At 52.9% G+C, this 26,467-nt stretch overlaps 1 protein-coding gene across 3 annotated transcripts in view; it reads right to left on the bottom strand.

Moving 5' to 3' along the window:
• Positions 1 to 25,794, bottom strand: part of b4galnt1b (beta-1,4-N-acetyl-galactosaminyl transferase 1b) — a 31,165-nt gene extending 5,371 nt beyond the window's left edge. The window contains exons 1-12 of one of the 3 annotated variants that reach the window (XM_015344458.2): positions 25,453 to 25,794; positions 20,153 to 20,329; positions 19,521 to 19,597; positions 17,497 to 17,712; positions 16,762 to 16,938; positions 15,932 to 16,038; positions 11,624 to 11,661; positions 7,339 to 7,519; positions 5,944 to 6,036; positions 4,775 to 4,962; positions 3,656 to 3,796; positions 1,149 to 1,386 (exon numbers count right to left, since the gene is read on the bottom strand). In XM_015344458.2, the coding sequence (XP_015199944.2) occupies positions 1,149 to 1,386; positions 3,656 to 3,796; positions 4,775 to 4,962; positions 5,944 to 6,036; positions 7,339 to 7,519; positions 11,624 to 11,661; positions 15,932 to 16,038; positions 16,762 to 16,938; positions 17,497 to 17,711 (1,378 nt within the window). In that variant the 5' untranslated portion in view covers position 17,712; positions 19,521 to 19,597; positions 20,153 to 20,329; positions 25,453 to 25,794. Of the gene's footprint in view, positions 1 to 1,148; positions 1,387 to 3,655; positions 3,797 to 4,774; positions 4,963 to 5,943; positions 6,037 to 7,338; positions 7,520 to 11,623; positions 11,662 to 15,931; positions 16,039 to 16,761; positions 16,939 to 17,496; positions 17,713 to 19,520; positions 19,598 to 20,152; positions 20,330 to 24,597; positions 24,991 to 25,452 lie in introns of those variants that run through there. The other 2 variants (XM_006629420.3, XM_015344459.2) reach the window with 2 other exon arrangements.
• Between the last annotated feature and the right edge of the window lie 673 nt (positions 25,795 to 26,467).

Below are 26,467 nucleotides of genomic sequence, written 5' to 3'. Positions count from 1 at the left end.
CCATGTTTGACAGTGGGGATGGTGTGTTGAGGGTGATGAGCTGTGTTGCTTTTACGCCAAACATATCGTTTTGCATTGTGGCCAAAAAGTTCGATTTTGGTTTCATCTGACCAGAGCACCTTCTTCCACATGTTTGGAGTGTCTCCCAGGTGGCTTGTGGCAAACTTTAGACGAGACTTTTTATGGATATCTTTGAGAAATGGCTTTCTTCTTGCCACTCTTCCATAAAGGCCAGATTTGTGCAGTGTAAGACTGATTGTTGTCCTATGGACAGACTCTCCCACCTCAGCTGTAGTTCTCTGCAGTTCATCCAGAGTGATCATGGGCCTCTTGGCTGCATCTCTGATCAGTCTTCTCCTTGTCTGAGCTGAAAGTTTAGAGGGACGGCCAGGTCTTGGTAGATTTGCAGTGGTCTGATACTCCTTCCATTTCAAGATGATCGCTTGCACAGTGCTCCTTGGGATGTTTGAAGCTTGGGAAATCTTTTTGTATCCAAATCCGGCTTTAAACTTCTCCACAACAGTATTACGGACCTGCCTGGTGTGTTCCTTGGTCTTCATGATGCTCTCTGCGCTTTCAACAGAACCTTGAGACTATCACAGAGCAGGTGCATTTATACAGAGACTTGATTACACACAGGTGGATTCTATTTATCACCATCAGTCATTTAGGACAACATTGGATCATTCAGAGATCCTCGCTGAACTTCTGGAGTGAGTTTGCTGCACTGAAAGTAAAGGGGCCGAATAATTTTGCACGCCCCACTTTTCATTTTTTTATTAGCTAAAAAAGTTTCAAAAATCCAAAAGATTTCGTTCCACTTCACAATTGTGTCCCACTTGTTGGTGATTCTTCACATAAAATAAAAAATTTATATCTTTATGTTTGAAGCCTGAAATGTGGCAAAAGGTTGAAAAGTTCAAGGGGGCCGAATACTTTCGCAAGGCACTGTAACTGGAGACCGACAGGACTGTTCGGCTCGGGGACGGGGCAACACCAGTCCTCGAGTGTCACAGTGCCCTCTGGGCCTCCTGCCAACCCTGATCGTAGCGCTCCAGACTGACTGAGCCAATACTGCAGCTCAGCCCCAGGGAGAGAGCTGGGGAGAGAGCCGGAAGTGGGCCGGGCCAGATGGGAACAGGACTCACCTAGATGGGCCACCCTGGCCAGCCTGGGGTCGAAGCCCACCTGCTGCACCTTCTCGGTGCGCGCCAGGAAGAAGTTGATGACGCCGTCCGTCACCACGCAGTTGGGGAAGCCGGCGATGGCGTGGTGGAAGCCGCGGCGGGTGTGCAGGCAGTCGCCCTCCTCGCTGCCCGGCTCCAGGGAGATGGTCTGCCGGTAGGTGGTGGTGTAGCCGGTGACCTCCCGCACGGCGCCCCCTACCTGCCGACGCACAGCAACGCGCCGTCAAGCGTACAGACCAATGACAAAGCAGGAAAACAACCCGTGCCCCGCTGCAGGAGAGCACTCCAGGATTCTCTCTCTCAGGCCCGGGGTTCTGCTACGCTCCCGGCTGTGCAACACCCCTCAATGCCAATGCCAAACCACTGAAGGGGCGATTCCACAGCGCGGGTACACGCTGCTCATGAACGTTCAAGTGTGGTTTTGTGTGGTTCTGCACAACGGTACCCCTTCCTGTGCCCATCGAGCTGTAAGGAGCGGCACATTGGCAGGGGGCAGTGAGCGCCATCACCCCAGAAGGTGGGTGGGTCCCCTTGAAATCACCACTATCTGGAAAGAGGGAGAGGGAAGGACGTGATGTCCATTAGACCCTTCTGGGAAATGTGTTCCCCTTCCCAGAGGACACTGGCTTGGTCTTTGTTTTAAAAAGGGAGGGAGCGCATTTGTGCACAAACCCCTCAGTTCTTGTTGAGGGGTACACCATCGCCCCATTTCTTCCTCTCGGGGTAGCTCCTCCACAAGGCCCCACCAGCAGGCCTGGCTTCTGGCCCCGCTCTGTAAACCTCCCCTCCCCGAGCCGGGACTACAACGGCCCCCTTTCACCAGCGCCACCCGCCCACCGGGCTGCGTCCTGCTCTCAAGTTGCCCCCCACGCGGGCAAGAACAGAGCCTGGCATTATGGGCACAACTGGCAGGTCCTGCCAGTGTGTTGGCTCCTGGCTCCCTTCTCCTGCAGGCCCTTCCCTGGGGCAAAGGTCACGCCTCGGGGAAGAGGGACATGCAAGCTCGGTCATTTCCCGAAATACAGCAGCGAGAGAAATCCCAGACCTGGGAGGCAGTTACTCTGGGAAGCAGGCCAGGATGTTTTTAATAGCGCTGGATAACTGTTCTGGGAGCAGGGACGCACGGATATTAGGAAGCACCAATACGTGCTTAATGTTAAGTATATTAATAAAGAGCCATTCTTAGATTCTTTTAACTGTTTTATTAACTACAAAAATCACACCCTTACTCCATATATTCTCTCCTTCTGCTCTCTCATTCTTTGTCTCGTGATATCTACTCACTATACTACACTTAACATACTGTTCTGTATGTGCTGATACCCTTGCAAACAATGTCGGAGACAGAGATGTTCCCACAGTAACCCTTCTTGGGTATATAGTGCCTTTCCCGGCATGTCAACTCAGAGCCCTGTGGTTACGCGCTAGGTTTTTCTGGAGGGGGGACAAGAGCTCAATTTCTGGGGTGCTAGCCTGATCTCCGGGACAGGGGATCCTCCTTGAACCCCTATCGCTGTCCTATGGAGAATGGGAGAAAGCTGTCTAGCATTCGAGACGTTTCTGGGAGACCCTCGGGGAACCCCGGACAGCCAGAAGATTAAGAGGGAGAGCTGATCCCATCTTGGTGGCCGATTGGCACACTGACCGCCCCCCAACAGCAAGTTCTCAACACATCCATCATCCTGGAAGCCCTGTAGGTCTGAACCCCTCTTGGCACAGGCTGTGTGATTGGGATCCATACACACGCTCGTTCTCAAAGTGCCCTGAACCCCGGTTCACCATGCAGGTGAATTCAGCTCGGCAATGGGGCTTCAGTGCTTGTGTCCGTGATCATTCTGAATCAGCTCATTGTCCCATAAACTTAAAGCTATCACTGCTCAGCATCAATTAACAAACGTAGCGATCTCGGGGTTCACGTGGGTATTGCTGACTCAGGTCGGCCCCCCCACCGTCAGGGACTCAAACCTGGGCCTCCGGCATCACTCAACAGGGACCCAGCCTCTTGAGCCAAAGGGAAATCTCCCCTCAGCCCTGCGGCTGCGGTCCCTGCTATTCACAGGGAAGGGCGGTGACATCACCGCGCTGGTAAGCCGGCTCTCACAACCAATGGTGGCCGTATGCGTTACAATATTAAAGCTAATAATGAGCCGCTCTGCTGCAGAAAGAGTGTCAGTACTTCTGTCTGCAGATGAGCTTTCATTGCGGTGTTTTTCTGCCTATTCAATCAATGTGCACCCGAGCGCCGCAGCTGGTAAACACTGGAGTGGATCAAACTGCTATGCCAGGGGAGTCGGCATCACACCACTGTAGAACCCAGAGTGGACCAGACTGCCGTTCCTGGAGTGCGGACAGTTTTGTGGGAAAGAGCCACAGCAGACGAACGCCCTTGTCTGTTCCCAGCACGCCTGATCTCTGAGCTGCGGCTGGCATGGCGACAGGCCAGGTCATCCGGTCACAGACTCGCTCACCAGGTCCAGTGTGGTCCTCTCCAGCACATCCACCAGCTTCTCCAGCCTGGTGCTGCCCGTGAAGATGAAGTCATCGTCCACCCACAGCACATACTTGGTGGTCACCTGGGAGACGGCCAGGTTCCGCCCTGCAAACCAGCCCTGAGGAAACGAGAGAGCAAGAGCCGATAGTTCCTTTGACAGTTAGGCAAAAAAAAACAGTTTACTTTAATAACTTAGTTTTTCCTTTAGAATCCTTCGTCTAGGCCAACTGCTTTGCTTTCATAATCCCAAAGAGCAAAGAAATAGTTTGCATTTACTGGAGAACTGAGAGCGCTCTCAGTGCGAAAATACTGTATAAGATGGGAAACTGATGCAAAAGGAGCTGCTTGTGAAAAACAACTAATATGGTCACATTGACAATGAGGAAGCAATGTAAAAGGCAATCAAAATATTAGGATATACACTTTTAACTATATTATTTAGGGGTGTTACATTACTATAATTACTAAATTAGGTCTTATTTACCACAATTATGTACACTTCTGGTCACAGTATTATAGGAAACATATTACTGCTCTGGAATCAGATAGAGCAGGCAGATACATTGCAGGCAGATACATTGAATGTCCTCCACTGACAGGCTGAAGGAACTGAGTCTCTTTAGTCTGAAGGGAGTGTCCCGCATTGACAGGCTGAAGGAACTGATTCTCTTTAGTCTCAGTGGAGTGTCCTACACTGACAGTCTGAAGGAACTGAGTCTGATTCTGAACAGAGTCTCCTGTTTGGCTCCAGACTCTGCTACTGAGGAGGTGAAGAGTGTGGACCTGCTGGCTGCCCTGCCCACACCCCCCCACAACCAGAATGAGGACTTCAGATTAGCCACCTGAGCCGAGCCCACTCCTCTGCAGACAGGGCGGCACAAACCACATTCCTTCCTCTCCAGAGAGAAGTTAAACTACCAAGCGCTTCTGTTTCATTGAAAGCAGATTAAAATAAGCAGCGGAACCTCTTTAGATATGAAACTACATCAAAAGGAACCACCGGGGGCAAACACTAGGGGGCGCTGTGTCTGATTGACTGCACCAGCGGCCAGCCGTGAAGCCCACAGTCCACCCTGCTGTCCTCCAGGTCGCTCACCTTGCCGAAGGGCATGATGTAGTGCTCGACGTAGGGCCCGCGCACGGGCTGCGGCTGCTCGCTGTCGTCGGCCACCACGATGGTGACGGTGGGGTAGAAGCGGCGCACGCTGTCGATCAGGGTCTGCAGCTTGTCGTAGCGCAGGAAGGTCTTGGTCGCGATGGTCACCAGCGCGCTGATGTTGTACTCTGGAAGCAAGGGGGGTGGAGACGGTGGGTCTCCGGACGGCGCTTGACGGGAGACCCCCTGACGAGCCGAGAGCAGGGGGCTCCGGCGCTTCGCCGCGCTCAGCATTCATCAACCCTTACCCAAGCCAAGACCTGCACTTGACGAAGGTGCCTGGCCTGTTTCAGTCAACTGCACTGGGAACAGAAAGCAGGCCGAGGAGGAATGACACCACCGTCCAACACTAGAGGGCATGCTGGCCATGGTGCGCCCTGGAGCGCCCTCCGGTGGTGCACGCTCGAACTGCACCCTCAGTAGCCCAGACCAATCCCGGAGGTTACTGGACACTGTTACTGGACACCTCCTGTGCCGCGCTACACTGCTCCCATTACTACAACGTCAACTACGACCCAGGATCACTTCGAATCGCCTCGGCTGGAAACGAAATGAATAATCGGGACTTCTGGCCGCCAAGCCCAGCCCCTCCTTTCTGCTGTTCAGGCTCCTGTGAGCAGCAAGGGGGGTCCCCCCTGTCACTTTCAAAGGTGTCAGCCTCTCAGCTGCTACTGAGAGAGGCTGCAGCTGTATCACCTTGGCCTCCTGCACAACCTAAGGCAGGGGGAAGACCGCAGCCCTGGTCTTGGAGAGACGCACACTGACTCAATTAAGAGCTCAATTAAGAGAAAATCCAAACCCCTGTGGGTCCCTACAAGCAGGAACAGAACCGCTGGACTAGACTGTCATCCCTCCGCATCTCCTGCAGGAAGTGCTAGAATCTGCTCTCTCGCAACAGCACATGGCGGTCTTATTGTAGTCCACTGTGGGAAACTAGTGACACCATTTCAAAACTGTTTCAGGCTGTAGCACTCAACTGTTAATTTAAGGATATTAAGTGCGATTCAAACGAGCTGACAATCACAGGCTTGTTAATGGTACTTAAGTACAGTAAACTCAAGGCACATCTTGGGCACAAAGTTGGGAATTTCTCAAATCTGGGGGCATACCTCCTTTGGGGCCTGGGTTGTAGAGCTTGGGGGTGACCCCATGTCGGACCTTGATGGTGAACAGGGCCAGGTGACCGTCCGTCTCGAGCTGCACTGAAAGATACAGGAGAGAGGAACAGCGGCACTCATGACCAATCCTGACATCCGCTGGAGTCCCAGGGGGTGGGGACAGGGCAGGGCCACAAGGACAGTGATGTCTCTGCCCACCCCAACGACAGAAGCACAGAAACCTTTTAATTCCCAAATCAGCTGCATGCAGCTACATCATGCGGGGGTCAAAACGGGTGCCCAGGGGCTGGAACTGAACTGGGAACAAAAGAGGTTTTATTCTGAACAAGAAAAACAAAGGACGGCTCTTTTTGAGGCAGCTGAAGTTGTTGGAGAGCACAGTGTGGGCCTTTTAAAGAAACCCAACAACTGCAAAATGAATGGGGATAAAAAACAAACACATCAAGGAACAAAGCTAACAAAAAACTGTAGAGGATCAGCCAGCTCATTTGGCTGCAATTAGTTAATTGATCTCAGGATCCCACCCACTCATTCCACGAGGGATGCCTGGAATCTTGACTTTATGACACTGTGGTGTTCAGTCAGCTCATCAACCCATCGCACCCCAACCCTCCCCCAACTCCCCCCAAACCCATCGCACCCCAACTCTCCCCCAACTCCCCCCAAACCCATCGCACCCCAACTCTCCCCCACTCTGCAGGGTGTCCAGTCCTGGTCCTGGGGGGGTCAGTGTGTCTGCAGGGTGTCCAGTCCTGGTCCTGGGGGGGTCAGTGTGTCTGCAGGGTGTCCAGTCCCGGTCCTGGGGGGTCAGTGTGTCTGCAGGGTGTCCAGTCCCGGTCCTGGGGGGTCAGTGTATCTGCAGGGTGTCCAGTCCCGGTCCTGGGGGGGTCAGTGTGTCTGCAGGGTGTCCAGTCCTGGTCCTGGGGGGGTCAGTGTGTCTGCAGGGTGTCCAGTCCCGGTCCTGGGGGGGTCAGTGTGTCTGCAGGGTGTCCAGTCGTGGTCCTGGGGGGTCAGTGTGTCTGCAGGGTGTTCAGTCCTGGTCCTGGGGGGGTCAGTGTGTCTGCAGGGTGTCCAGTCCTGGTCCTGGGGGGTCAGTGTATCTGCAGGGTGTCCAGTCCTGGTCCTGGGGGGTCAGTGTATCTGCAGGGTGTCCAGTCGTGGTCCTGGGGGGTCAGTGTGTCTTCAGTATCAAGGTCTCTTTAAAGCAGCAGTACCTGAAGAGCTGGGAGAAACTATTCAGTTGTGCCCATTAAGCTCAGTAGGCGCTGGGTTCGAACACAAACCTACCAGGTCCGGACTGGGATAAGCCCTGCCTTAAATGGTTGGTCGACCAGGATCATGAATACGGAATCAGAACCCAGTTTCGGGTTCACAGCCCGGGCTCACCTGTGTCAGCAGTGTTGGGGTGGAACAGTGTGTTGGTGTAAGTCACGAACTGCAGCTGCCGGTTCAGGTTGGGCAAGAGGGCGCTGGCCAGGGACACGTGCATCTCGCCTTCACCTTTGAACTCCACCCCCTCCACCTCGGCCGCCACATCGAACGTCCCCAGCGTGGCTGTGAGGTTCACCTGGAAACACAACAGGGGTGACAACAGCTCAACAATCTCTAAAAGCCTCCTCTGCACCCTTGTACATGTTATTTACAGTGGGCCAGAAATGGGAGGCACAGTGGCGCAGTAGTTAGCTTTGCTGTCTCGCAGCGCTGGGGCCCTGGGTTCAATTCCTGGGGTGCTGTGTGTGTGGAGTTTGCATGTTCTCCCAGTTTGCTTGTTCTTCCTGCCATAGTCCAAAGACACACTGGCAGGGTAACTGGCTTCTGGTATGATTGTGTGCCTTTGTCTCTGTGTGGGTCCTGTGATGGACCGGTGTCCTGTCCAGGGTGTATTCCACCTTGTGTCCCTTGCTTGCCGGAATAGGCTCCACTGCAACGCTGAATTGGATACAGCAGTCACTCATTTTTTTTAAAGCAGGTAAAACATTTACATTTGACAGACGGTATTGTTAAGAGAACGCTTCACTAGAATCAATCCACAGAACCACGATCTGACTATTCCCAAAGTAATGTCCTAGACCAGTGGTTCTCAAACTGTGGTACGCGTACCGGCAGTGGTACGTGGAGTGCCGCCAAGTGGTACGCCAAATGACCCTGGAACTGTGTCGTGTGCGCTGAAAAATCGGGACGGGTTTTCATATTTTGTATTTTAATACGTGTCGAATACGCAGCCTACGTACTACGATACATTGCGCGCTAATACTTCAGTGGACACAAGAGATACTCTGTAATTCTATACCACTCTGTAGGAATGCGTGCTACGGATGCAAGTGACCAATTGTATTTAAAAAAAGCTACTGTATCTCCAGCAGATAGGGAGGAAGGAGAATGTGCGTGATTTTGGAACAATGCCAACGTTGTAAACACAGGAATGCATAGAAATGCGTGCCACGAACGCAGGTAATCTTGTGAGCACACGAAAGCGTGATAACAGAAAAATATTGTAAAGCAACGGGGGCTCAGGCGGGCGCCCTTGCCGCATTAGGTCGGCCCCTGCACCGTCCGGGGCTCGAACCCGGGACTTCCGCGTCTCTCTGCAGCGACCTAGCCCCGTGAGCCAAAGAGAGGTCTCTCCACAGCCCTTACACAGTGCCTGTCGGCCGTAAGCGTTACAATATTTAAGAACTGTTCTAATTTGAGAAAAATACACCGAGCGTCTCTGTGTTTCGCTCCCATGCGCATGAAATAAAAACTTTAAATAAATACGGAAATAAAAACGGAAACGTGGAAAAATGCAAGCTTGCGTATTGCTAAAGCAGATAAGCTACACTATTTTTGAAGAACCTTATTTACCGTTGGCAAAAGAGCTGACACGTATTATGTGTAGAGAAAAAGCTGCTAAACAGCTCAACCTGCTGCCCCCCTCCCCCTGAAAGACACAGTCATTCATAGAATTACTGAAATGAAGGATTATATCAAAAGTACACTGATAGAGCGCGTTAAGATGAGCAGATGTTTTTCACTGCAATTAGATGAGTGTGTAGTCGATTTGGCCAATTTGCTCGTTTACGTTAGATACGAGTTTGAGGGCATGTCCCATGAAGACTTTCTGTTCTGTAAACCGCTACCAACAGGAACTACAGGAGAGCACATATTTCAGCTTTTGAATGAATTTATCGAAGAGAATGGCCTCGACTGGATAAAATGCGTCTGAGTTTGTACAGACGGTGCTAGAGCAATGACAAGCCGACATAACGGTGTAGTTGCACGAATTAGAGAGGTTGCTCCAGAAATTTATGTACGCATTACAACATCCACCGCGAGACCTCTGCCGTCAAGAAAATGCCTGACGATTTAATATCTGTTAGACTCTGTTGTGAATTGTATCAAGGCTCGAAAAATTAATTCACATCTGCTTTGCTCAACTAAACAGGCTCACCCCTCTCACTGAAATGGTGCTTTTTTATTAGTTGATGTTTTTTTTTTCTGTAAAACACTTTGAGAAACCACCTTTAAAGGCGCTATATCAAATAAAGTTTATTATTATAATATTTATTATATGTATGTGTGAGTGTGTGTGCACACGCGCTCATGTTGGTCATTGAGAATTTCTGGGGTTCCTATGAGATCATGACTTGCAGGTGGTACTTGGATGCTTTGGTTGGATTAGGGGTGGTACTTGGTCCAAAAAGTTTGAGAACCACTGTCCTAGACTGACAGCCTGACGCAACTGAAACTCTTTAGCCTTGAACAGAAGACTGCAAGAGGTCCAGATTCAAGGATTTAAAATCAAAGGCACTGACCGGGTCTGCAAAGTGGATTTGTTTAGCATCTGTGAAACACATAACAGGGGGCACAAGTGGAAAATACACTTAAATCTCAGAACACTATGAATGTCTTTACACAAAGGGTTGCAGGAGTCTGGGTCAAATTTCATTTTCGATGTTCATCCATGTCTAGATCAAGTTGTTGAAGTCGATACCTTGGTTTCGTTTACAGTAAGTGGCTGGATTAATTAGGTACTAGCAACCCGCTTATCATTCGCCGCAAGCAACCCTTCAGCCACCAAGCTAAATTGGCCTCCTCTCTCCTGCAAACCTTGTGTTTGTGTAAACAATTTACACTGTATTTACACAGACTTTTGAAGAACATAACGAACAGAGCTTCAAAACATTCTCCATGCTGGTTGTGCTCACGTTGCGAGGGAATAAACAGGCCAAGTAGCAGTTGTCTCTAAAAAGCAGAATGCACGGAACATTAGCTAAGAGGAACTGAAAGGGATGTGGCTTGTTGTAAAACCTATTTAAAAACATTATGGTGTCCAATGCAAATAATTGCTGTCTGGGTCTACTCTAGTGTCCAACCTGTCAGTCAATGAACAAACGCCACTGCACCAGGCAGGGCGCACCAATCACAGACACACACACTCACGCCAGGTCCAATTTTCCCATCAGCCAATGAACCTACCGGCATGTTTCCGGACTATGGGAGGAAACTGGAGCACCTGGAGGAAACCCACCTAACAGAGGAGAACATGCAAACTCCACACAGACAGCACCCCAGGACTCAAAACCAGGGCCCCAGCGCTGTGAGACAGCAATGATAACCACTGTACCACTGTGCTGCCTGCAGTGCACAAGCACTCTACATTACTTTAGAACGGTTTAAAGGTCATGCCTTATATTTCCACCAGGAGCGTCTTTCAAGACATTTCAAGGACATATCATATAATAAATCCTAAAAGCGATGCTGAAAAACATTATTGCCTTATAACAGATTGACAACACATGACAGTGAGAACGGGGTCATTATTAATACTCTATAATTGCCAGGGGTATTTCTTTATCCTGTTGCTCTATTTTGTTACGCACTGGGAAATAAATGCAAAATCAGTTTCCAAAGACAGAGGGATATCCGAGACCTGCTGAGTGCTCAAGATCTATCGGAACTCATTAACATTCAGTAATGAGTATTTCATTCTGTCTGGTTGTGTAGCATTCCAATTTCGCTTGTTCAGTGTGAAAACAGAACTCAGGCCTGCAGGAAGTCTAGCCTACTCTGCTCTAAATCCACATGGTTCCTTATTCTGGTTTCAGTTTCAGTGTGCCTGTCCTGTCAGATAGCTGTCACACTTCCAGCGATTTGATACAGGACATTCTGCAGAAAGCCGAAGTCATCCAGGAAAAGAGCTTAGGGGCAGCACTAGGTGCAGTGGTTAGCATTGCTTCCTCGCAGTGCTGGGATCCTGGGCTCAGCTCTGCTCCTGGGGTGCTGTCTGTGTGGAGTTTGTATGTTCTCCCGATGTTCGCATGGGTTTCCCCCCACAGTCCTAAGACGTGCTGGGAGGTGAATTGGATCCTGGGAAAACTGCCTCTGTTGTGTTTGTGTCTGTGTGTGCCCTGTGATGGACAGGCGTCCTTGCGCCCGTTGCTTGCTGGGATAGGCTACGGTTCCCCTATGACCCTGAATTGGATAAAGCAGTGAGATAATGGATCGATGGGAAAAGAGCAAAATAATTTTAATAAAGCTACAGCCAGGCTCTGTTTTACAGCAGAGGTGATGGGTGGGTGGCGTGGTAGGGTGAGAGGGCACCCCAATGTATGAGTCTGAAGTACACCCCTTCTTAAAAAAAACCCAACAATAACAAAAGGCCAGCCAAGCAGAAGGTGAGCAGACGTACCGTGTAGGAGTCTCGCCACAGATCTTGCAGCCCCAGACCTGAAAGGACAGATGAACAGCCCATTAGAACAGCCCACCATCCCACCATGCACACAGACACCCCCCGGCCAATCAGAGGGAGGAAGGGGCATGGGGTGGCAGGAGGGCGCCTGGCCCACACAGCCGAGCCCCGCTGGGCCCTGGTGACTTAGCCGTGCAACACAGGGGCAGGGGGGAGGGAGATTGATTGAACGGTTGAAAGGTTCCAAACAAGTAGGGCCATTCAGGACATAGATCGTGATTGCTTTTATCACCTAGTTGATAGGAGGACCTCATCCATCGCTTTCTTGAAAGAAAACAGGGTATCGGCTTCAACAGTACGGTCAGGTAGCTTATTCCACACTCCCACCACCCTTTGCGTACAGAAGAGTCTCTTTTTCTGGGCTTTAAATGCACTTCCCTGCAGTTTCCAGCTGTCTCCTGTCATGTTTCACAGTTCATTCTCAAGAAGTCCTCCAGGTGACTGTCCATACCTTTGGTAATTTTGAATGTCCTGTACTGGTCTATATTAAACATCACTAAACACCAGCAGCCATATCACTCTGCAACTCACAACTGGCAACCCACTGGAGCTCAGCAGGTGTGAGCCTGGTCAGTACCTGGATGGGAGACCTCCTAGGAAAAACTAAGGTTGCTGCTGGAAGAGGTGTTAGTGGGGCCAGCAGGGGGCGCTCACCCTGCGGTCCATGTGAGTCCTAATGCCCCAGTATAGTGACGGGGACACTATACTGTAAACAGGCGCCGTCCTTTGGATGAGACGTAAAACCGAGGTCCTGACTCTCTGTGGTCATTAAAAATCCCAGGGCGTTTCTCGAAAAGAGTAGGGGTGTAACCCCGGTGTCCTGGCCAAATTTCCCCATTGGCCTCTTAATAATCCCCATCTATGAATTGGCTTCATTACTCTGCTCTCCTCCCCACTGAGAGCTGATGTGTGAGAACGTGTGAGAACACGGCGAGTGTTCTGGCGCACTATGGCTGCCGTCGCATCATCCTGCTGCACATTGGTGGTGGTGGAGGGGAGTCCCCATTACCTGGAAAGCGCTTTGAGTGGAGTGTCCAGAAAAGCGCTATTTAAGTGTAAGCAATTATTATTATTATCACTGAACATCACACTGAAGGTGTAGTGGTCAGCATTGCATCCTTACAGTGCTGGGGCTCCAAGTTCACGTCCTGAGGTGCTGTCTGTGAGGAGTTTGTATGTTCTCCCTGTGGGTTTCCTCCCACAGTCCAGAGACGTGCTGGCAGGTAAATTGGCTCCTGGGAAAACTGGCCCTGGTGCGAGTGTCTGTGGCTGTGTGTGTCCTGCAATGCACTGGCGTCCCGTCCAGGGTGAACCCCACCCTGTGCCCATTGCTTGCTGGGATAGGCTCTGGCTCCCCCATGACCCTCAATCAGAAGAAGCAGTTAAAAAAAAGGATGGTTAGAAACGTCATACACCAGGTGTTGGTGTCTGAGATCTTCCCTATCAGTGGTCCTGCAGGGTGGAAAAAACTGGGAGGGTGCGGGTGATGAAATTGTAGGGATCCCTTTTCCCCAACAGTGTGTTGTACTTGAATGAAGGCTTTAATCCTAATCACGTACTCTCTCACCCACCAAACCCCAAACTGAGTGACTAACTTATGATCCACATCTCACTTATGCATATGCCCCAGATCTTGTGCAAGACTGTGTCCATCGCTGACATGAGATTTCCTCAAGACTAGGCTGTGTTAGTCACTGCTCTATAAAAAATAAAAAACATATCTCTACAGCCACACACACTCAACACTGCAAAAGCATCTCAGTTCCTATTTCCTGTCCTCAGGTCTAGGGAACGGAATACTGTCAGCAGGTGAACATCCCTGTGTGTTGTGAGTATTCTGACCCTCTAGTACTGATTCATTAATCCATCTGTCGTCAATCTCAGAAGCTCAGCAAGGCCGCCTGGTCAGTATCGGAATGGGAGACCTCAGAGAAAAAGCAGGTTGCTTGCGATATGGACCAGTAGGGGGCGCTCATTCCTCCGGCTCAGAACGTTTCACGCGGCGACAGGGGACGCTGTGCTGTAGGAGCGGCCACCCTTTGGCTGAGCTATTAGGCCGACTACTTGTGAGAAGCAAGAGTCCATGTTGGCCCAGCTCAGCCCAGCTCAGCCCAGCTCAGCTCAGCTCAGTCCAGCTCCCCTCCAGTTCCCCCTCATCTAAACTGCCGGAGCACCGTTCCCCAACCAGAGCGCTGCTGGCGCATGACAACACGTGCCGGTCCTCTAACAAACAGGGACGTAAAGCTGGACCTGAATCTCACTTTAGCCCCTCGATCCCCTCCCCCCAGGGAATCTGAACCATGTTCACGTTCATCCGCCCCACGAGCGAACCTGGAGAAACAGCCGCGTCCAGAGGGCAGGACACAGGCGGAAGGGAAGACATAAAATCCTCCATCTGAGGCGTCGGATCCCCACCTCTCCACCAAGGACTCCCGTCCGGATGGCTGGAAGTCAACAGCCGAGACCCGGATTGCTCTATGGACCCCTCCCTGAGCCGCGATGGCTACGTATGAAGGGGGCCTCGGAAGTGCGCCCCATGCCAGAAAGGGGGGCAGCTGATTACTGCTGGGGTACGGAGAGGGAGGCCGGGACGAGGGGGCGCAGGGACCCCATTCCCCTGCCTCCTGCTCCAGCTCTGGTGCAGAAGCCGTCTCTCTCCGCTGCGCCAGTGAGCCGGTGTACTCCGGCCCAGCCACGTACCCACTCCTCCCCCACTCCCCCGAGAGCACGGGCACGACTGGAGCGCCGCAGATTCACCAGGGGCTCGTCCCACCAAGAGCACAGCGCAAGGTTTCTTTCCAGCATGCTGTTGAGTGGCTGACATTGCTGCTTCACAGTGCTGGGGCCCTGGGTTCGATTGCTGGGGTGCTTTCTGTGTGGAGTGGGCATGTTGTGCATTTCTATCTCAGAGCAGGAGGAGCTTCTTTACGCAAAGAGTTGCAGGGGTCTGGATCAAATTATCCAGCCAGGTTGTGGAAGTCGATACCCTGGCTTCTTTTACCAGAAGTGGCAGGATGAGACTCTGGCGTCAACTCGTTACTGGCAACCCTGCTAACCACTCTCCACAAGCAACCATTCAGCCAGCCAGCTAGAAGTTATTGCTCCTCTCAGTAACTTAGTTTCCATGAGCACGCTTGAGAAGCGCTCCAGTGGGGAGAAGGATAAGTAGGACAGGGAGCAAGTGTTGGTAAAAAAAAACAGCATGCATGCAAAATTGACTCAGAGGAACCGTCAGCAATCCCAGTTCCCCTGCGCTTCCTGGAGCCCCAGAGGATGACATCACCGAGCAGCTGCAGTATCACGTGGAACATAACTTCCTCTGCCTGCTCCAGTGTCCAGGTGGGAAGGACCCCGTTCGGGCCTGTGTATTCTGTAGTGAATATTCCCCACCCCGTCTTCTAGGGCAGTAGTTTCCCATCCCTGATCCTCTTCTTCTTTTTTTGCTCCAGGCCAGAATAATTGCCATTTTCAATGCAAATCATTATTTTTGCATGTCCTTTCAGCCTTCATAAAGCACGAATGAGATTAGCAACTGGTGCCCCTGCAAACAAAGCTTGTGCCCCTGTCAGAAGTCTGGAAGAGCCCTCGTTCAGCTGTTACCCCACCTGTCATCAGGGGAGCCTCTGCACCAGTGATGGGCATTGTGGGAATGTCCGATCCAGCTGTTAAGATCTGTTCACACCAATAAGGGAGCGATCTCCGAAGTTGCGGAGGGACACTTCTGACAACGCGCCTTTTTAAAACGAAGGACCACAGGCCGTGCTGAAGAAGCAAGGAGATCAATTCAAAAGCATCAGTGTTTACAAGCAGAGACAGGGTGGGTAATCACTACTCTAGGAGCAGCCCTGGGCCTCTGGAGAAGGAGGAGGAACGGGCTTAATTAGATCCATTAAATTCCCCTCCTTGGCCACCCTCCGAGGTCTGACATCCAGTGTGCATGGTCATGCCGTCTCCTCCTTTCTGGTGCCTCAATCGAATGGCCACAGTAGAGCTCCGAGACTCCGGATTTCACTGATCCGTGAATCCATCCATGATTGGAAAGCTCCTCATTCCTGGGGCAGCTTCAGTGACACTGATTAGCTCAGCCAGGGTGTCTTTCAGCTACTAGGAGGGAAACTGGAGGTTTCAAACCCAAACCGTCACGAGCCTGCAGAGAACATGCAAACTCCACACGGAAGGTGCCCTCAGCCAGAACTCAGCATTAAACCCCGAAGCCTTTCAGGGCTTCTCCGTGCGGGCTAGCCTCACCTGGGATGAGGATGGTTTTGAGGGGGCGCACCTCCACCCCCTGGGTGGGGTACTCCAGGGGGCTGTTTGCCTTGGCCACGATCAGTTGGTCAGCTGGTGTCTGCGACCTGAACCGAAAGAGAGGAGGAAAACATTACTGGAAGAACCAGGACCTGAAAACCTAACATTCGCACCCGTGTTTCGAAAACCACCCCCCCTGCTGTGCGCCCTTGGCTGCTTTTTGGACAGTGTGGCGCATGGCCAAGCTCGCCCACCCTGCGGGTTTGGCGATGAGGATCAAACCATCTTTGCTGTTCACTAGCATCCCCTTGAAGAACTGATCAATTCAGCCAAGAGATGAAAGTAGGCAACAGCACGGAAGATAAAATATCTTTTTGAAGGTGATTTGAGACTGTTGGTCGGTATTGCTTGCCTGCAACACTGGGGCCCTGGGTTCAATTCCTGGGGTGTGGCCTGTGTGGAGTTTGCATGTTCTCCCCGTGTTCACATGGGTTTCCTCTGGGTGCTCTGGTAGGAGTGAGATGATATCAGGCACAGCCACAGGTGGAAGTAACCACCAGACACGCCCCCGTGGGGGAGTGACCTTCCACCGAACACGCCTCTGAGTGGGCGTGGCAAACAAGTGGGAGGGGCCGTGTACCAGACACACCCACTGAGTGTTTTTTTCCCTTCTGCAGGTCTGGTTACAGATCAGCCAGCGCCCCTGAACGAAGGCAGTGCTGAGACTCGGACACTGTACGCGGTCGATGCCAGCGATACATCCCATCTGACCTCTCGGAGCTGGCAGCCAGTCTACAAGCACGCCGCCGACAGAGACGGGGGCCCAGTACCTGGTCTTGAAGCTGCGGTACTCCTGGGCCCGGCGCCGCTTGACCTCGTCCAGCTCGGAGGCGGCGAAGGCGGTGTGCAGGGCGTGCGCAGACACGCGGGGGAAGAGCGCCTGGGGCAGCGGCAGGCCGAGCGCCGCCCCCTTGGCCTCGCACGCGCAGTCGTTCCGCGGCAGCAGCCTGGGAGAGACAGGAGCCCCCCGTCATTCCGGTCCGGCACCCACCCGCGCCCTGGGGTGGGCGGGGGCGGGGTGGCACCACGGCAGAGAAAAGCAGGCGCACCATTCCGGGTCTCCTGGGGCGCCATCCGGCTGGTTTCTTGGGGGGTGGGGAAAGCCGGGAGAGGACCTGTGGCGGATCCACAGCAGCTGTGGAACGACCACAGCCTGGCGAAAGCAGGGGGCCAGTAACATTACCAGGCTCTGTTACCATTACCACGAGTCTCAGCTATGTCACTTGAAGTTATTCTGGAAACATGATGTAGAAATCCCCCCCCCCACCTCCAGATCCAGCAGTCTTCACCAGGTCTGCCCTCGAACCCTGCAGGGCTCTTACCCCCCACCCCTCCCTGCCAGGCTCATTCTCACCCCAAGAATACCCAGCTGTCGTCTCGTGGACAGGACGCCGGCCAACCCGGAGAGGAAACGCGAGGAAGTGCTTCCTGCCCGCGCACATCCCTCCCACCTAGCGACAGTCACCATGGCTGTGGTCACCAGGCGGACCTGGTCTCACACTCACCCGGCGACGCTCTCCTTGACGCGGTAGGGGATGTGCTCGTACTTATCCGCGGCCAGCCGCTGATGCTCCTCCAGCAGCCTGCCGGCGCCGGAGCCCGACCCGGGCCGCAGGTCCACGGCGGGGGAGGTCTTGGGCGTCCAGGAGCGCAGCAGGGCGACGACCAGCAGCGCCGACACCAGGACCGCCAGGAGCGTGGGTTTCCGCAGGCAGCGCATCCTGCGCGCAACAACAGGGTCAGCCGGGCCGGGCTGCTGCTCGGCGGAGACCCGCGGGCCCTCCAGCCCGCCCCACGCCCGGACCACGTGGCGCTTTTCCTGCACCAGCCAGCTGCCTCTCAGAGCCCCCCAGTCCTGTACCCGCAGAGATGCTCCATCTCTGTACCTCCTCCCTACGCCCCTCCACTGTGCTGAAACAGGAGGAGCCCCACTGTCGGTGCCATGTGACCCACTGCCCCTCCCACACCTCGGGTTCGGGTCCTGGGGTGCTGTCCGTGTGGAGTTTGCATGTTCTCCCCAGGGTCCTATGGGTTTCCTCCTGGTTGTAATGGAAGGTTACTGAAGAAAAGGGTTTTATCCTAAAAACATCGTTTACGGGCAGAGCGGTGTTGTAAAAGCAGCCAGATTCTATGAACAAAGTGGGACTGTACCCAGCGAGTCAAGGGCACGGGATGTTTAAATAATGTTTATCTCTGCCCCAGCAAAAAAGGCAGATATAAAACTGCACGTAGCCGCCTTCTCTGTCCTTCAAGGCTTAGACCTAGAAGGACTGGAAAATCACTGTCTCGCCTGTCGCAGTATTACTAACCAACCATAATGAAGTGAACAAGCTGAGGTGCTGCATCAGCTAAGTGTATAAAATAAGGGACCTTTCTCCATTTAACTTTGAAATCAGCTCCCACCTGCTGCACAGACTGGTGGCTGCTGTCTTTCCCTACTGCGCAGTATGAATCAATGCCTTACTGGGTGAATGAGAACACCTTTCCTGGCTCTTCTTTGATAAAGTTTCCCCGACAGGCTGCTCTGATTTCTTCCCACAGTCTACGTTGGTAGATTAACTGAATTCTGGGAAACCGTCCCTGCTGTGATGGACTGGTGTCCTCTCCAGGGTGTACCCTGCCTTGCACCCACTGCTTACTGGGATAGGCTCTGGCTCCCCTGCAACCCTGAACTGAACACTTTTTTTAAAACCTGCCCACAAGTTACTTCCTTATCACACACTACAAGTCTTCTGAAAGTTGCAGTATCCTGTGTACACCCCACAGGAAACACCCGCAGTGTGGCACAGTGTTCAGTACTGCTGCCTCACAGCTGGGGCCCTGGGTTCGGATCCAGACCCCAGGGGCTGTCTGTGTGGAGTCTGCATGTTCTCCTCAGCTGCACATGGCTTTCCTCTGCCTGCTCTGCTTTCCTTTCACAGTTGTAAGACATGCTGACGTGCTGGTGGGTTAACTGGCCCTGGTGTGGGTGTGTCTGCCTTCCCTGCATTGGACTGGCACCCCAGCCAGGGTGAACTCTGCCTTGTGCCCGTTCTTGCCAGGAGAGGATCCTGCATATAGGATACCAACTGCGTTTGAAACGCTTGAGATGACGCACATCCTTTCTACTGTAAAAAAAAAAAACACTGAACGATTCAAACGTAGATACCCTTGTTTGCCATTCGCATATCGCGGACTTTTTCAAATCGGTTAGTAGATCTGTCCAATCAGGAACGCGCCCCCCCCCCCCCGACATTAAATAGCAGTTTCGTTCGTCCGTCTTGACAAGATTTGAACTTGAACTTGAACTTAATTGCCATACAGTATGTAACCGGTACATGAACTGGTATAGTGGAATTCTTACTGACAGAAAGTCTCTCGATTGTTAAAACAGGTGTAAAAACACAAAGTGCAGACAGTGCATCAAGACAATATACAAACAAGTTGACTATTAACACATTTGCCAAAGGGATAGGGATAGACAAAGTGTGCTGTGCGAGGTGTCAGTCTCAGACAGCTTTCTAAGGCGAGCAGGAGAGCGTGGTCTTACCTCGGAAACGATGTTCATTGATCTGTACGAGGCGGGTCTCCAGCGATGCCGTCTCGTCTCCTCTCGTCCCTCTTCTCCTTTTATTGTGACCGAGAACACACAGATGTTTCATCTGAGAGGAGGCTGGCAACCAGTTCCTGCAGTTCTTGCTTTTCCGCATGACACTGATAAGACCGGCCGGGCGCTACACGTGATCCTAATGAACTCGGAGCGAGCTAGCGTGTTGCTGTGGCAGTGTACATACCTACAGTACAAACCATAAACCCGGGAGTTAACCCGCCAAGACCGGGGGGCATCTGCGTGATACCAAGAGACGCCCGCTGAAGCAAACGCTTTGAATTCCACCCCCCTTAAAGGAAATGGCCATAACTCACAACACGCCTGGAAACAAAACGTGTCATAGTTGACGGAAAGAGGTGCCATGTCAGTGGATCTTGAAGTCTGGGAGTGACGGTCCCATTAATGAGACGACCGTGACAACCAGAAATATAATCAAATGAAAGCAGCGGGCGTCGACTTCGCGACGTCGACGGCTCTTTCACGACCGAGCGCGGTCCGGCGGAGCGCTTCACACCCGTTTCCGCCCCCCAAGACCAGACCGCAGAAACGGGACTCTCGGCCGCGCTGCTCACCTGTCGGGGTCGGGGTCTGACCCCCCGGCGCCTGTCCGCTGCTCCGCGATTACGACCTGCAGGCGCGCTCGTCGCTCGTGCCCCTCGGACCCCGGCCTTTCAGCTCCCGATGAGAGACTGCGCTGCGCGTCCCGTCGATCCAAGGCGGTGAAGCGATCCCGCAGCCCATATCAGATCCTGCAAAACAGTCCACACTCTCCCATCCGCTCTCACGGGATCGCTCCGGCGTTGGCACGCGAGCTTTTAATCCCGTTCATTTGTCTTCCTCCCCCCAGAGCCGCGGACACGCGGGTCTCCTCTGTCTGTTGGACTGGCCAGCGGAGGTGATAAGATTAAATAAAGGTGGTGGTGGGGGTGATGATTATCGGGACCCAGGGGAGTGTACTCCAACAGCACCTCTACGCGCACACTGAGGTTGCGAGTGTATCTTTCACGCCGTGGGAGCTGGGGTATATACCAGTCTGAACTCCAGTAACCCACAGTAAAACACAGGGTGCCACCGTCACCCCGACAAAAGGCTGGTGTTTTAGATTTGTTTCGGAACTCTGGTCCTTGATGCTGTCGCAGCTCCAGTGTTGTGGGATGACCTTCCCCAGACTCCGGGAGAGAGAACCTCTTTCCCTCTCTTCACATCCACACTCAAGACTGCCCTTTCTACCAGGGTCTACGTCTGATCGCCCACACCTGGCCCGGGGGGGAACCAGGGGGTCAAGGGTCACCATCGTTCTCGGCCAGCCGACACCGGAGGTGGAGGTGAGGTGGTCAGTATCACGCTCCGGCTCCGGCCAGGACATCACTCCCAGAAGGATTAACCCCCGGTGCTCATTGGGAAAGCCGGCTGAGTGGAGCTGGGAGCCGTCTGGAAGGAATGAGAGCCAGCTCCATCGCTTGCTCCTGCCCGGGATTGAACCCAGGACCCTCCGGTCAGGAGCCAGAGGCCCTCGCTGTCTGAGCTGCCACCACTCCAGAAACCCGCATGCTCCTGTTCATTTTCCTGCCATGTTTAATTTTTATTGTACTTTTTTTAGTCTTTTTCTTTATTCGCGATGGAAACAGTCCTTGGGTTTGGAAAGGAGATTCATAAACGAAAACATATTATTATTATTATTATTATTATTATTATTATTATTATTATTATTATTAGCATTTTCTCAGCCACCACACAATAGAACAACCCAGCCAATGGGACCATGTGGAAAAGACTATCCTATAGGTCACCCCTGGTCCTGGGGCGCCCCAGCTCAGACCAGTCCAGTCAGTCTCACAGATCCCCTGTTCTTGGAGATTGGGGACACCTGCGAGTTACTGATCAGTCAGGCAAGTCAGACTCTCTTCTTACTTTGACTAATCACCTGTTCCATATGTTTGGACACGGCTACCTTAATGGTGACCCCCAGATCCTGCAGGACTGGGGCTCCCCAGGAGCAAAGCCAGGAACCCCCAAACCCATGTCGATGAAAGCAGGGTCCCCAGTGCTAAGGCTGCCTGACTTCATTGAGCCAAATATGTGGATAAAAGGTCCAATCGGATATGTTTTCCAGGTCTTAATTAAAAGGTGCATTTAAAACCTACAGGAGCAGGGAAGCCCGGGCCGGAGAGTGTCCGAGTTGCACACTGCACCTCTTAGCGGTGGATTTCGCCCAGCCCAAAGAGACCAGTAATCTCTTCCCAGTCAGCATCTCTCTTCACCCCCCTCCGTGGCTTCACAAGCCCCTCGGTCTTCCTGGCTGGGCTGCTGTTTCGCCGACACGTGTGGCTCCAAGTTCAATCGCTAACGCTGCGGCCTCACAGAAGTCCACAAGTGCTACCTTCAGGGTTTCTGCTTTACCTCTTCAAGTAAATTCAGCACCCTGTCCGAGAGAGACACGCTTGCAGGCTCGGCCGGCGAGGACATGGGGAATGTTGTGCAGAGGAGGGCAGAACCGACAGAGTGTCAACACGGAACAGTGCAGCGGTAGGGCTTCGCTTCTGAGAACTGCACCCAACCGCTGAAAGCGCATGTCCTACGCAGGCGAGCTGAAAGAACTGCATCTCTTTCGTCTCGAAGTGAAGAGACCGTGAGATCGAGCTGCCCAGCCCCGCTGTGAGACCTGACATCCTGACTCATTTCGAGGAGCAGCTGGAAGAGACGCCAGGATCAATTAGCCCCTTGCAAACCAGTCTGCACAACAGACCAGATGACCTCCTCTCATTGGCTGCCTTGTGATCTTATACTCCAGCACTGGGTTAGCTGAGAGGCAGAGTCATCCTGACCCTCATTACATCAGGGGGCTGCACCTCCAGCGCTGCAGAGCCAGAGGGTCTCCAGTTCTCCTTCCATTCGAGCCCTTACTCACCGAACTGAACCTGCCATGTGCTGACCTGGACGAGTCGAAGACTTGCTCTCAAGCAGCTGGAGAGCGCCCCCTTGTGGACCAGTGTTGGGTCCTCCCCTGCATTCAAACTTGATGCGTTTCTGGGGACCTGCTGGGGATGATGTCAGTGGGTCCCTCTGATATTATATATAGGGTAACTACCCCCCCGCCACGCTGCTGCAACAGCGCTAACCCCCACTCCAGGGCTGCTACTCCAGACCAGCTGTGCCCAGCCCTGGTCCTGCAGGAACACTGTGTCTGCTGGTTCTCATTCCAGCTCCAGTGCCAACTGGTGACTTACAGGCACTGGCCTGCTTGCTGGCTGAGACTTGTGTTGAACCCGTTTCTCCAGTCAGTCCTGTGTGTCAGAAATACCCCAGCTGAAGGGCACTGTTCCTACAGCTTCAGCTCCCAGAGCCTCACACAGCCTCTCCTCACCCTGCTGGCTGTTCCTTCTGATTCAGCAGCTCTGACGAGGTGCAGATAAACAGACACAGGCAGGAGTGACACTGGGGGAGACGTCCGTGGTGGGCAATGGCCGCCATTAAACACGTCCACAGCAAGGGGGTTTTCCTTCTGCTGAGGGCTGGTTGGCTCCCTTCCAGGCGGCACGCCCATATGGGATCTGCTAATACCAATTACAACCCCCCTCCTGACCTTTTAAGGTACCAGAGCAGAAAACAGAAATCAGTGAGCCCGTGATTAAGAATTCAGCTGGAGCAAAGAGCAGACGAGAGCGCCCCCCCCCCCCCCCCAGCCCACGGCTGCGAGCCTCGAGCCCCGTGGGCTACTCTTAAGAGCAACCCAGGTCCCCCTCTCGCCACGCGCATGTGCGACAGCAGCGGCGAGTGTCCCCCCTGCTCAGCGCGCGGGTCCGTTCTGTCACTTCTGTCTCGCGCTTCTCGGGCAATTCTGAAATCATTCCGAGCATGCGGTCTCGGGCTGGGGCTGCTGTGGCACATGGAGGCGAGCTCCGCGGTGCACACAGATCGCATAAACAGCCCTTTTTTGGCCATTTCAAAATCTTCACAATTGACCACAGCTGTTCCACAGCAACGGTAGAAAAACCCACGGAATTCCACACTCGTGAAACATCGCGCATTTTTTTTTTCCATAAAAAGGATACGCCACAAAAAACAAACAAACAAACAAACAAACAAACAAGCCACCCACGAGCCAATTAAAGAGTAGGTTGCGGATTAAAGACGCGTTTCTTCCCCGTGCAGAAAGACCGTACCCCTGCGGCACATCCCCGGAGCGGGCTGGTGTCCGAAAGCGCTCGAATGCGATTGTTCTACTAACGCAAAATCGAAGCGGTTCCGCTCTTCAGATTGAACATCTGCGCTCCTGCGCTGGACGAACTTCAGTCTCAAAGACGAAAGGCTCTCGGGGCTCTGACGGGCACATTCGGGGTTAAGACGCTATTTTCCTCCGCCACGCTTGGCGTATGAGCGTCTGCCTGTCTGCCTGTGTGGGGTGTCCCGTCAGCGTCTACCGTAACAAGCAGCAAGGTTAGTACTGCCGCTATATCAGGCCATATCCCTCAGATATTCTTGATACAAAGGCCATCTGAAGCAGCCCCGCTAGCCGTGTATCCGAAATGCCCTTTCAGACACAAAAGAGGCCTCCACACCCCCCCCAAATCCACATTGTCATATTCATAAATCGTACCCCCTCCACCTTCGTTTAAAGAGCCCGTTCAGACCAGAGAGCCCGACCCCCTAAAAATAGAATTTCACATCGAGAGACGCATTCCTGACGCTTTCTCGCCTGCAACTGGACGTTGTCGCGCGACTGCGAATTAAAGCCAGATGAACGCGTCCCAGTTGCTTCTTTTGATACCTACTTTAAATCTAAAAGACTGTTTTCATCGGCGTGTCTCCAGTGCGCCTCCGAGGAGTGTTAGACAGACACTGTGTCAAAACCGGTAGCATTCACAAACCCGCCACCTTGATGTCTGAATTGTCTGCGAACAGTACATTAGAGCTCTCGGGTAAAAAAAATACATCAATAAAATTAGCCACAAGATGTAATGGAAGAGAACCAAGTAAAAACGCCTACGAGAAAGACATAGGAAAAAAACACCCCTACCTTGTTTTCTCACATTTGGCAAGACCGCGGCTGGCTGCTATTCCGCTGTCACAAACGCCACGACCGTCTAACGGGGTAAAACCGGGAATACAATAACACAAGATCTGGAAAAATTGCCTGCAGCCGACGGGCTGGAGATGCACGCGCAGCGGTAGCCCAACATGCTCACAGCGCAGGGCTCCTTGTCCACGAGACGGAGTCCGCCTCTGCCCCTAGCGGCCACACGCAACACTGCAGCCCTGCAGCAGCGGCAGAGCGGTGCAGTACCATCTCGTTGACGGCAAAAGAAATCCGAGGAAGAGCAGGTCCGTCCATCCGCTTCCTTTCTTTACCCAGTCCTGTCGTGGCAAACAACGGGTACAAGGCAGGGTTCACCCTGGACAGGATGCCAGTCCATCGCTGGGCGCACAGACACGCACTCTCATGCCAGGGGGCAGTCTTCCCACAAGCCAGTTGACCCACCAGCGCATCTTTGGACAGTGGGTGGAAACTGGAGCTCCCAGAGGAAACCCATGCAAACATGGGGAGTTCCCCAGCTCTGGAACTGGTCCCAGGGCCCCAGTGCTGACCACTGCACTGCCTAGCCTCTTGCACGACCAGAGCTCTTGTAAGGTAAATGCACAAAATTGCTAGTCCCATTCAAAAAGACAACCAACAAACAGCAAACAATAAAGTTGAATTCACTGTAACGTTTCCAAGACTCAAACAGCGGCTGGCAGGAGTGTGCTACTGCTTTTACCCTCTGCCTGCTTCCCTGTGAACATCTCTGTGGCGTCTCCAGGATCAAAGGCGAAACACAAGCCAGAGGGCACAAGTGGAAACATCTAAGAATGAAAACAGGAAGCACATCTTTACCCAGAGGACGGCGGGGGTGTGGAACAAGCTCCCCATTCACGGTGTTGAAGGCGACATCCTGGCGTCTGTCAAGCGATGGCTGCATGGGATCCTCAGATCAATCACCCGCTCCGGCAGAAGCCAGAGGACCCGTGTGATGAAGGACTCCCCTTGTTTGTCAACATCCCTACGTTTTTATCTGCTTACAAGGTTCCTCCTACACTGAGTGTCGATTCTGTTTGGACAACTGCTCTGGGCCCTTTTCTCTCCAGGCACACGGACAGAGAAAGAGTCTTTCTCAGTCTCAACAGAGGGCTTTCTTATGACAGATGGATGCAAAACATTCTGCCATTATCTTTATTTTTAGAGGATGTGGTGTTTCCATTTAAGACAGACATCTTAAGAGCCTTTGAAAAAACATTTTTCTATTAAAAAGGGCCTCTTTCATGGTCCAGAAGATACCCTATCAGCCCACCACACAAACCGCCACACCCCAGCACACACACACACACCCTGACAGACCCATGAGCACGCACACACCGACACACACCGACAGACCCCAGCAAACACACACACACCCCGACAGACCCCAGCAAACACACACACACCCCGACAGACCCATGAGCACACACACACAGACACACACAGACAGACCCATGAGCACGCACACACAGACAGACACTGACAGACCCCAGCAAACACACACACACACACCCCGACAGACCCATGAGCACACACACACAGACACACACCGACAGACCCATGAGCACGCACACACAGACACACACAGACAGACCCATGAGCACGCACACACAGACACACACTGACAGACCCATGACCAAGCACACACAGACACACACTGACAGACCCATGAGCACACACACACAGACACACACTGACAGACCCATGAGCACACACACACAGACACACCCCGACAGACCCATGAGCACGCACACACAGACACACACAGACAGACCCATGAGCACGCACACACAGACACACACTGACAGACCCATGAGCACGCACACACAGACAC

This window comes from Lepisosteus oculatus, chromosome 1, assembly GCF_040954835.1.
Source record: "Lepisosteus oculatus isolate fLepOcu1 chromosome 1, fLepOcu1.hap2, whole genome shotgun sequence".
NCBI classification, from domain to species: Eukaryota; Metazoa; Chordata; class Actinopteri; order Semionotiformes; family Lepisosteidae; genus Lepisosteus; species Lepisosteus oculatus.
This window is presented reverse-complemented; position numbering and strand designations above follow the sequence as displayed.